Source organism: Physeter macrocephalus, chromosome 18 (assembly GCF_002837175.3).
Source record: "Physeter macrocephalus isolate SW-GA chromosome 18, ASM283717v5, whole genome shotgun sequence".
NCBI classification, from domain to species: domain Eukaryota; kingdom Metazoa; phylum Chordata; class Mammalia; order Artiodactyla; family Physeteridae; genus Physeter; species Physeter macrocephalus.
In genome coordinates this window covers 106,456,543-106,468,848 of record NC_041231.1, presented here as the reverse complement: position 1 = coordinate 106,468,848, position 12,306 = coordinate 106,456,543, and the positions used below count along the sequence as shown (strand labels likewise).

General features: G+C 48.2%; 1 protein-coding gene across 1 annotated transcript in view; it reads right to left on the bottom strand.

Annotated features, from left to right (window-relative positions):
• Positions 1-11,994: 11,994 nt before the first annotated feature.
• LOC102984856 (tubulin beta-2B chain-like) overlaps positions 11,995-12,306 on the bottom strand; it is a 2,851-nt gene continuing 2,539 nt past the window's right edge. Inside the window, exon 5 of the mRNA XM_028479538.2 lies at positions 11,995-12,304. Coding sequence (XP_028335339.1) covers positions 12,061-12,304 — 244 coding nt within the window. The 3' untranslated portion in view covers positions 11,995-12,060. The remainder of the gene's footprint in view (positions 12,305-12,306) is intronic.

The following is a 12,306-nucleotide window of genomic DNA, read 5'->3' as shown; positions in this document are numbered from 1 at the left end:
CCACCTTGAATGTTATCAACAGCAGCAGTGGCCACTGCTAGTAACATCAAGTGCTGCCGTGTCCCAGGCGCTGTTCTAGGGGCTGCGTCTGTATCTGACCCACGGGGCAGGCATAACAACCGTTCCTATTGCGTAGGCGCAGAAACGAAAGCCCGGAGGCATTAAGTACTTGCCCAATTCCCGCAGCTTGTGAGTGGAAGGACACCTGCTTGCATCTGGGCCCTGGTGGCAGAGCTGCCTGACGCTCTGACAGCACACGATTTCTTGTCACTTCCTGCTGGGCATACACGCTAAAGGCTCAGAGGAGCCAGAGACATGGTGAACGGTCTAGAAGTGGGTGAAGAAAGCGAGGACATGGAAAGAAGCTGGTCACCCATGCCACTCTGGGCAGACATGTTCCCAGGAACCGAGGGGCCCCCCTGAGTCCCACAGTCTGCAGTGTGATCAGGCCCAAGTCTGGCCCGTGTCCCTGGGACACATAGACCTCACTGAAGGACACGACTGTCACAGACAATCAGCTGTGAGCGAGGACGGCTGGACAGGATGGGAGACGCGGGCAGGGCTCGGGGAGGAGTGCCAGGCCAAGGCCTGAGACCTGCGGGAGAGAGGCCCCTGAAGCCTTTGTCCAAGAAGCCCCCAAAGGGAGGTGCCTTCACCTGAGTGGTCTGGGGGTAACTGAGGGGACAGAACAGAACCACCGGGGCGGGGGTGAGAGTGAGAGAGGAGCTCCGTCCCAGGTCCACGGCGGCCCGAATGACCGCGTCTGTCTGGTTGGCGACCGTCTCAGACAGCGTCAAAATCTGGAAGGGGAGGTGGGAGGGGAGCCCATGTGGGAGACGGTTGAGTTAGGACGAGACTCTTGGAGCTTGGAAGTCCTTTGCTTCCAAGCCCTAGAATTTCTAATTTCCTCCAGGAAGTTTCTAACCTCATCTTACGGACTTTATCTGGCAGAGGGAACTCCTCACCTGGATGAGGAGTCGGGGTGTCGCTGAACCCCTAGAGGCCGGGAGCAGCGCTGGCCCTGCAGTGACCTCCTCAGGGCAGCTGGTGGAGGGGCGGCCGGGGGGAGGGGCAGCCAGGGGGCCCCAGACTCCCATCCTCCTCCCCCTCGCCTTTTGGTCGAAAGCTTCGGGCCGTGCTCGCCCTCAGCGGGCTCCCCTCCTGGATGCTGTTGCTTGCTGACACCACCTCTCTCCCGCCTCCTGGCCTCGGGGGTTGCTTCTGAGCTCCTGGATCTCTAGGAGGACATTGCACGTGGAGATGCTGCTGGTTCCCGAGCATAACCACATCGTCTGCGTCTCCTTAAGATCTCTCACTTCACCTTTGCATAACTGAATACCAGATTCAACACTAAAAAACCCAAAACAACCAAAAAAATTCACTCTTATGAATAGAAGCAAGACACGCACATTGGTGCCATGTAATGAAGATCTGCCCACAGACTGCTCTGGGTGGAAGCTGGGCGGATGGCAGCCTGCCCTCATCCTGTGCCAGCACTCACATCCACCCACTGGCTTTTTCCGAGAAATATCCAAACAAAGGGGTACTATTGTGTGAAATGCCAGCCAAGGAGCCAGCCTGTGGGCCTCCCAGGGGTGATGGGAGGGGCTGGGCTGGGGAGGCTCCTCACGGGTCAGGAATGCAGGTGGACTCCACGCAGGACTCCTTTCCCCGGAAGGACGGAAAGCTGCAGTCTGGGGTGTCTGCCACCAAGAGCAGGAGATAGCATCTACACCCAGCACAGCCGCCCTGCTTCTTCCCAGACGCCTGTCAGGATTGCTGGGGGAAGAGGAAAACAAATCAGAGGCGAGGGGGGCCAGGCTCCGGGTGATGGTGAGAAGCGCGCAGCTCTGTGAGGGAAACGGCACTCATCATACAGCCACATTTTCTATAATAACAGCTTGGCTGTTTCAAGAGCTATCGTTTAAACCAGCCTGTCGTCTCCTACAAGAACCCTGATTCTCATTAACATGTGAGTCACATTAGACCTTCCAGTTTGGGGGGATGTAAATGTTGCTTTTCTATGGAAATTGGCCTGATTTCAAACCAATGAGGGTGCGTTGATGCCTTCTCCGTGTTTCCATGGCATCTTTACAGCAGCTACCGCGGCCTGGTTGCACCTAATTGTGCTTCTATTTGTCTCCCCAGCGGCTTGGAAACTCCTTGAAGGCTGGAGTGTGTTTATTCCTATCTGTATCCTTAGCACAGTGTCACGCACGGGGCAGGTGCCCAAAGATTATTTGTCAAAGTAAATGGATGATGACATAGAAGCGTGATGATCGAAAGCGAGACTTCAGAAATAACTGGATCCCAGGGTCCTTGGAAGACAGCGGCGTGGTCCCAGCTCTGAGTCACCGCCCCCATCAAAAACAGCCAAGAAACTGACCCTAATCAAACTAAAAAAATCAAATCTCCCTTTCAGAACTAGCCTTACAGTAAGAAAAGCTGCTGGAAGCAGAGTCCATAATATGGAAGATGGGATTAACAGCATCAAAGGAAAGAAAAGATCCTGGTAAAAATGAGGGAGGGAGACTGATTGAAGCAGATCTCAGAAAGTAAGCTGGTTAAAAAAAAAAAAAAAAAAAAAAAAAAAATCGTTTTCTGAAAACAACACAAGGGGGAGCAATGGAGCCACGCAGCTCTTTTTTTTTTTTTTTTTTTTTTTTCGCCGGTACGTGGGCCTCTCACCGCTGTGGCCTCTCCCGTTGTGGAGCACAGGCTGCGCAGCGGCCATGGCTCACGGGCCCAGCCGCTCCGCGGCATGTGGGATCCTCACGGACCGGGGCACGAACCCGTGTCCCCTGCATCGGCAGGCGGACTCTCAACCACTGTGCCACCATGGAAGCCCCATGCAGCTCTTAAAACTATCCTGGCCTTTCTTTTACGCCTAAAACTACAGGAAAACCCATCTCGCTTTAAAAAGGGCAACAGAAAAAAATCGTGCTCGAGTCCCATACAAAATTATTAATAAAAGCAAGAAGAATTATAAGCAGAATAATGTCTCTACAGATAATGAAAGTATGCCGAAAACACAACAGATTCAAATGGGTGAAAACTGTAACCTAAAATTTCAAATTATCTAAAAAAAAAGAAAAATCAAGCAAAGGATAACAGATATGAAAGAAAAATGCATTAAAGTTACAAAAACTCTGAAATGAGATTCTTGGAAAAAAATTTTTCTAAATAGGTGAAAGAGGTGAGAAAAAAGTAAAAAGAAAGAAAAATCATAAATGAAGTCCGAACTAAAAGGAATACAAGAGCAAACACACAGGACAGATACTGCCGTAAGAGAATTAGTAGTTGGAAGGGGAAAAAACACCCCACCATTTTAATCAAAAGGAAATGAAGAGAGGAATTCTGCTTTCGGCCAAGATGGGGCAACAGGAATTGGATCACCCTCCTGACTGAAACAACTAAAAACCGGGGCAAAGTCTATGAAACAAGGGTTCTCAAGATGTTGGACACCAGGCAATGAATGCCTGGCCGCTGAGGAAAGGGAGATGAAGTTAGCATGGGATTACCCCAGCTGACGGTTTGGAGGCAGCTTCCAGGCTGCAGTGGGGACGGGGGGAGGTGGGACCCAAACAGGGTTCGGTGGTCTCAGTGAGTTGAGGACCGAGACATCAGAATTCAGAGGGCCCAAGTCAGGCAGGGGCACAAGGCAGAAAACAGAAGAGGAAGGAGCGTCACAGAGAGCTCTGGGGGTCTGCAGAGAGGGCCTCTTGTGTCTTTGGCTGAGAACAAACGTGCACGTGCAAGGTCGGAAACTACTGCTCAAGAGCAGGGGAAAAGCTGCTGGAAAGCAGTAGACAGAACAGTTCCTAAAGCTCACGCACGCAGGGCTGGGAGTGATTTGTGTGCCTATTAGCTAGACTGGAAACACCTCATCATGCGTGGGCGTTGCTGTAATAGTGGGGTTAAATTATCCCTGGATCAAAGACTACTTTGTATTTACCCTAGTAAAGCTTGGAAGCATGTTTCCAAAGGACACATTTGATTCCAAGTAACGTAACTGTGTGCCAGAACAAAGTCCCATAACATTTAAAGGACTATAACAAAATCCAACAGTCAACAACATGAAACTCACAATGTCTGGCATCCAATCAAAAGATACAAAGAAGCGGGAAAATACGGCCCATAACCCTGAGAAGGATCAGTTATAGCAATAGATCTGGAAATGACAAAGATGATGAAATGACAGACAAGGACCATAAAGCAGTTAGTGTATTATATGCTCCATACACTCAAGGAAGTAGAGGAAAACATGAACACGAAGAGGAGAGAAATGGAAAATTTTTAGAAGACACAACTAGAACTCCTAGAAATTAAATATATAATATCTGAGATGAACAATACTTGTATGAGATTAACAGCAGAGAACAGTGAATTGAAGGTACAGCAGTCAAAACTTGAAGCACAGAGAGAAGACCGAACAAAAAATGAGCAGCTTATCAGTAAAGTGTGAAACTATGTCAAGAAGTCTAAAATGGGGCTTCCCTGGTGGCACAGTGGTTAAGAATCCACCTGCCAATGCAAGGGACACGGGTTCGAGCCCTGGTCCGGGAGGATCCCACATGCCACGGAGCAACTAAGCCCGTGCGCCACAACTACTGAGCCTGCGCTCTAGATCCCGCATGCCTAGAGCCCGTGCTCTGCAACAAGAGAAGCCACCCCAATGGGAAGCCCACACAATGCAACAAAGAGTAGCCCCCGCTCGCCGCAATTAGAGAAAGCCCGCGTGCGGCAATGAAGACCCAACACAGCCAAAAATAAAATAAATAAATTGTTTAAAAAAAAGTCTAAAATGCATGCAGTTGGAATCTCAGAATAAAGTAGGGGGATGGAAAAATATTTGAAGAAATTATGGTAGAAAATTTTATGAATTCGATGAAACTATAAGCTCACAGATTCAGGAAGCTCAAGAAACCCCAAGTAGAATAAAAAAGAGGAAAGCACCCCAAGGCACATCACCTTAAAACTGCTGGAAAATAGTGATTATCTTGAGATCATCTTAAAAGCAGCTAGACAGAAAAATAAAACATTACATACAGGGAAACAAGGTTGATAATTATTGGTGATGTCTCATCTTATACAGCACGAGTTAGGAGACCATAGAATTATGTCTTTAAAGCGCTGACAGAAAACAAGTTGTCCACCTAGAATTCTATATCCAGTGAAAATATCTTTGAAAAATGAGGCAAAATACCTTTTTCAGGCAAACAAAAGCCGAGAGATTCATGGCCAGCAGGTCTGCACTACAAGAAACGTAAAGGAAGTTTATCAGGCAGAAGGAGGTGTGATCCACCCACAAAGGTGAAGTGACCTGAATTGGTAAATATTGTGGATAAATCTGTTTTTCTTAGTTTTTAATCTCTTAAAACTATATATAACATCACGCACTTTGGAGTCAGAAAACCCTGGGATTTATACACAGGTCCTCCACTTAGAGCTGAATGATTTGGGGGCAAGTCACTTAACCCGAGTTCTATCAGGAACGGTCAGTTCCCTAAGGAAGGGTGAGGCTGCCAGGCCCGTGGCCCGTCCTCGGCCACCTCGCAGGAGGACAGGTAGTCCAGGCTAGTCAGCCAGCGTTGCTTTTCTCTGACCACATGACCGATCCGGGGGTGGGCGCACAACATCTGTCTGGCCAGCCTGGGTTCTTCTTTTCTCTGAGTCTCTAGGAATAGGGTAGAATGAACCTAAAGTAGCCACCATGGCGGGGAGACCCTGCCTAGCATGAAGCCCAACAGAAAACCGCAGAGCCAGGAGAGCAACAGAGAAGGACAACGTTCTGAGAACTTATTTAGAGGCCTCAGATGCAGCCATGAGACGGCCAGAAAGATCTGCCCCTGGACTTTGAAATTATGTGAGCCAACCATCTCCCAACCTTACCCCTTTTGTAAGTAAATTTTGAATTGATTTTGGACACAATGAAAAGCACCTAAACTGCCAGTATATCTGACAAATATGTAACCTACATGTTCGGTAAATCCTGCAGGTTATATCACTTTCTTATCACTACACATAGCTAATGCCCTTTAACCCTCCGCACAGGTAGGGTAAGAACTCTGTTTTATCAAGGAATTTACAGAGGTGCAGTGACTCATTAAGATCCCACAGTGAATACATGACGTGACTGAGAGCTGTGTTCCCTCTACACTGTGGTCTCCACGGTAACATTCCTGGCACACGGTCGGCACTTGGTAAACGTTGATGCCCTGCCCGTTTCCTGTAAACGAGACCCTAAAATCATGCCTGTCCGCCCAGAGATCTAAAGGAAAGTAGAAGCTGAACCGTTGCTTGTCTTGGTTCCGGCTCACTGCGGGGTAGTTTGCCCTTCGGAGCATTAGCTTTGGAGGATCGGACCTTCTCAAGGCTTGACTCTTTGCCGTCTTAGCCTCCGAAGGCTCGTCCCTCTCAGCTGTCCCCCGGGGTCTCCGCTGCGTCTGGACGTGGCTGTGCCACAGACTGCCCGCCCCGCTGGCCCTCCAGCACACTGACTTGCGTTGTTGCCCGGCATGTACCAGCGCCCTCCTGGGCAGGCCGTCCCCGTGAGCCAGTGGCCCCCGGCCGCTCACGCCCCGGGCACGCCCTGTACCCTCTCCTACCACCCAATTCACCTAGGTCGTCTGGGTCCGTTCTCCTCGGTGACCAGGTGTGCAGGTCACACTGAACACGCTCATGAAAAAAAATCCCACTGCTTTGGCCAAACAAACGCTCACAATCGGTGCAAGGTGACATGACCGCTGCACTACAGATCACTGAAAGGAATTCCCCTGGAAGCCATAGGTATGTGCTGTCATCAGTTGACTAAAAGTTAGGAAGGTCCTGAAGTAAGAGGAGTAAACATTCCGATCCAGGAATCTGAATCAAGAATCTTCTTGGATTCAGTCTTCAGCTGCTCCCTGTTTTAGAAAATGGGAACTCTTGGCATGAAACGCTTTGCAAACTCATGTCTGCAGAGAGCCCTGCAGCAGGAGCTGAGAGATCGGGATTAATGTCACTCCTTAGCCCCCCTCTGATTATGGGAGAGACTTCTGGTTACCCATCCACTGTCCATTCTCCACTTCTTCCTTCCTAAAAGGACCTCTGAGTTGGTGGCGGGGCCAGGGGGATAATGTGTGCGCATCTAAGAGGCTACACTTCTCTCTGCACCCCCCGGCAAAAAAAAAAAAAAAAGCGTGGCCAGTGAAATGCAGGCAGAGGCCATGGAGGGGGGCTCCTGGCACAAGTCTTTCAAGTGGCTTACTCAGCCAGAAGGTGCCTCTTTACCCTCCCCCTTCCCCCTTCTTGCCAAGAACCCAGACACCATGACCAGAGCTGCAGCAGCCATCCTGCAGCCCAAGGAGGACTCGGGGTTGAAAGCCAACGGCAGCAACGGGTAGAGCACAAAGAGGATATTGTAGAGCTAAGGGCCCGGACTGGGTGTCTCTAGACTGTTTTAAGTTAGAGGAAAAAAATAACTCTAAGCCACTGTTGCTAGGAGCTGAACGTCAGCCTCAACTGGACAGAGTGACCTGAGGACATTGCTTACTTGGAGCCTTAGTTTCCTAATTTATGAGCTGATGGAGTCACGTGCCATCTCTACAGTTCCCTCTGTTTCTAAGACTCTGTACAGATGCACAAGTACGAAAGCCCTAAGGCTCATCGGATCTCTATTCCACCTTGGCCTCCTGGGCAAACTTGAAGGCATCTACATCCCTAGGTGGAGTCGCAAGGACTATAAATTTACACAACGTGACCCAGCAATTCCACTCCTAGGTATATGCCCAGGAGAAATGAAAACACACATACACACAAAAAAGTGTGCATAAATGTTCGTAGCAGTATTATTCCTAATAGCTAAAAAGTGGGAGCGACCTAAATGTCCATCGCCTGATGGATGGATAAACAGAAGGTGGCATATGCACACAGTGGAATATTATTCATCCGTAAAATGTCATGAAGCACTGACACCTGCTACAACAGTGATGACCCTTGAAAACATTATGCTAAATTTAAAAAGCCAGACACAAAAGACCACGTGTTGTATGATTCCGTGTACATGCAATGTCCAGAAAAGACAAGTTTGTAGAGACAGATTCGTGGCTGCCAGGGGTTGGAGGGAGAGGGGACAGGGAGGGACGGCACGTGGGTGTGGGTGATGAAAATGTTCCGGAATCACACAGTGGTGATACTTGCACGACTCTGTGAATATACTAAAACCCACTGACTTGTACTCTTTTAAATGGTGAATTTTGTGTCATGTGAATCATATCTCAGTTAGTAGAAAAATAAAAAATGACTATGCAGCATTTTGAGTGAAATAGACTGCACCAAACTAAGCTTCTCTGGGTACGTGTTGGTAAGCATGCCTTAAGAAAAGCACGAAGGGTCAGGGAGGTAGGGGAAAAAGCCTCTAAGAAGCACAGGTATGAATGAGTCTGTTTTCAAGTAAATGGCTCAACTTTGAGCCATTTAGAAAAGCATGACCTTGCAAGAGAATTTCTCTTACACACTGGAAATAAATCAGCATTATAATAGTTGGCAAGTAGTGTTGTGTAGTACGGAAGACACAACTAAAATGGGGGTGTGTAAAAGGCGTACCCCAAGGAGTATTCATGAACTTCCCACTCATTTCCACAGTCAGTACCCCCGATGGAGTGTTCTTCTTGCAACCATAATTGCAGTAGGACATATGTGTGGTGTTTTAGAATCAGGAGATTCAGTGTTGCCTGACACTGACCCCGTCAGAGCCGAAACACTCGACCCTGTGCCCGGCCCATGTGGGAAGGTTGAGTGTGGACCCAGGGACAACTTTGGGTTTTTCCTCGAAGCCAGGACACTTCTCTTTCCCTCCTTCACGATCCTCATGTGGCCTTGTAAACAACAGGACCTGGGAGGTGAGGCTATAGAGAAGAGAACAGAGTCCAAAATCTGATTTGTACAGAAAGTTCTGTGAAACGAGACAAAATTCTCTGACCCTCCGTCTCCTTACTTACAAAATAAGGAAGTCCAACTAGATGACCTCTTCAGGTTACTTTTAGCTCAAATTTCTATTAATCTAACACACTGTTAGTGATGAAATGGGAGCTCAGCCTAGGTCATCAGCTTAGGGCTGAGGCAGAGGCGCAGGCAAATCTGGAGCACGTTGGGGTTCCCGTTCCTTCTCGGACGCTTGGGGTGACTCCAGCTCACCCTCCCTAACCCCAGCCTCAGAATCCTGCATCACATCCCAGTGGGTCTTGTAATTCGGGTACCATGCCTGACCAGAAGTGAACGTCCTCCTGGTGTCACCTCAGGAAGGGCTGGAAGAATTCCTTTGTAGAAATGGTGTCGAAAACACACACCCTCACCATCACCCCCACTACTAAATCCCATCACACAATGCTAACGTAACAAACGACAGTAACAGTTTCAAAAAGTATCTCGCAGTTCAGCTGTTATTCTGTGCATTTTCCTACTTTTGCATTGTTTTCCTAAGTGTGCATTTCAAGTCACTTTATACAAATGGGCTTTTAAAGCTTCGCCCTGGAGCGTCTTGGAGCGTCTGCTTGACGGGTCGGTCTGGCACCCCTGTTCCAGTCATGCAGAAGCGAGCCCTGGCAGTGTGCGTGTGTGGGTGTGCCGACGGGCTGGCAGGCTGGCCTGCTGGGTGCCTCCTGTCCGCTCTTTTCTCACAAGGTGGAAAGAGAAGCAGGACGCTTACAGGATGCCAAGAGGCACCGGGCAGGATTCCCTCTCGTCTCCAGAGTTACCCATCATGTGTCTGACAGGTTGTGGGAAGGCATGGCCAAGGGCGGATCCAGGGGGCCCTGGCAGCTGCCCCAAGTGATCAGAGCTCTTCAAACCAATGTTCCCCTTCTGCGAGGTTGTTGGAAGCTTTACAGTAGCTCAGCAGGAAATGCACCTACCTGTTCATTGTTAAATGTAGAAAATGAAAGCAGAATCCACTGGTTCCTGACCCGTTTGACCCTCCCCATCACTGGGTCTAGTTTTTTGTTTTTGTTTTTTTTTTGGTACTCGGGCCTCTCACTGCTGTGGCCCCTCCCATTGCGGAGCACAGGCTCCGGACGCACAGGCTCAGCGGCCACGGCTCACGGGCCCAGCCGCTCTGCGGCATGTGGGATCCTCCCGAACCGGGGCACGAACCCGTGTCCCCTGCATCGGCAGGCGGACTCTCAACCACTGCGCCACCGGGGAAGCCCCTGGGTCTAGTTTTTATGATGTATGATATTCAGGAGGTGAACTGCTGCTTATTCCCGTTTGGGGGGCATTTGGTAGAATGAGCTTATTTTCACACTATTTAGAATGACACTGCTCACACTTTTTCTTTGAAACCGTTTTCATACTTCAGCCTCTTCACCCCTCATCTTTCACCTTCTCATCTTCCTCCTCCTCTTCCTCCTTCTTTTTCTTCTTTAAAAAAAAAACACTTAAGTAGGAAGAGAACCAAGCAGAATGAAATAAACACAGGGTCAGATTTAAAGTAATATTTTCTCTAATTTTGAATTTGTCTAAAAATTAGAGAAAAATCATAAACCTACAGTTTCCTTGGTGTTTTTTCTTCCTAGAGGGGTACGTAAATATGTTTTGCACATTTGTTTATTATTACTTACCCTCCACTTCTCTTCCCCAAATGAGAAACTGACTGGCCCGGATTAAGGCAGAACATTGGCAAATTTTGACAAAGTATAACTGATCCCACAGAAGCATTTAATCTTTACTAAAAGTCACTTGTTAAAATCCCACAGCTTCTTTGGTGATTGAGTTCAAGTCTAGAGGCAGGCTTGGGTTCAAATCCCAAATTTCAAAGCTGCATGGTAAGAACACAATAAACTGAAAATTATAGTGGCTTACCTATTAAAAGTAAAATTCTCCAATAATCCAGAATTTATAATTTCATGTAAATTCAAAGGTAGTTAATGTGCAAATAGTTTGTAATGTAGTATAAACATAATTGCTGGGAGAAAGGTCGCTTGAGAATTTTAGTCTGTTAACAATTTATAAATCTATGGCGATTCCTAAGTACAGGGGATTTCATTAACTTAAAATGTCACAGTATCGTATACCCTTTGACAGACTATTCCCCTTAGAGAACTTCACACAATGATATATGCACCAACTTATGCACTGTGGCACTATAAGATAAAAATATAAGCAACCTACATGTCCATTGGTAGGGAACTGGTTAAATAAAATATGGCACAGCTACATAATGGATACTATGTATCCATTTAAATGAGGCGGCCCCTCTGTATTTTAAAGATACACTGTTTAGTGAAAAAAGGCAGCAGAACAGTGTTGGTATCATAACCTGTGAAGAAAGCAAAAGGGAATAATCTAAATAGGTTTCAAGACTCATGGACTGTTTCTGCAAAAAGGACGCAAGAAAGATAACAATATAAGAACGCTTGCCCTCCGGGGAAGAAAATGCATCAAGAGACACAGGAGGAAGAGAGGCTTTCCTTCCACTCTCTATGCTTTAGAATTCTGTGCTGTGCGCATGTAGTAACTATCCCAAACAAACTTTTTTTTGTAGAGGAAATAAAGGTGTGGTAGGCTTTCTCCATGAGAATAGTAGTGTGCTTTCAAGCGGGCATCTCTCAACTCATTACATATTTACTCGAAGGCATCGTGAAATTCGGATTGCTCTCCCCTCTTAAATTGGGTATGATTGTGGTTGGTTCAGCTTTACCACACTGAAGAGTAAATTCACGTGAGATCGTACCCATCCCTTCGCTTTTCTGAAGGAAGGATTCAATGGAATGCGTTCTGCAAGTGACATTTAAGTTGAAAATAAAGAGAAGGAGACAGAAAAGAGGACACCAGTAGGACACAAACGTTTATGTGATTTTAGCCATCACAACAGTAGTTCAGAAAGATCTCAGATGGTACACGGATGTCATCAGTATTACAAAGAGGAAAAAAGAAACAAAACCAAAAGGGACAGGCAACAGTGAAGCGCACCAGCGAACCGGCGCCCAGCCGCAGAGCCCCCGGCCCATGCTTCTCTCCTTCCGCGAGCCCCCCTCCCCCTCGCCCTCCGCCCGGCCTCCAGCCACGCGGCCTCCGGCGGCCTCAGGCCTCGTCCTCGCCCTCCTCCTCCTCAAACTCCCCCTGCTCGTCGGCCGTGGCGTCCTGGTACTGCTGGTACTCGGACACCAGGTCGTTCATGTTGCTCTCGGCCTCGGTGAACTCCATCTCGTCCATGCCCTCGCCCGTGTACCAGTGCAGGAAGGCCTTGCGGCGGAACATGGCCGTGAACTGCTCCGAGATGCGCTTGAACAGCTCCTGGATGGCCGTGCTGTTGCCGATGAAGGTGGC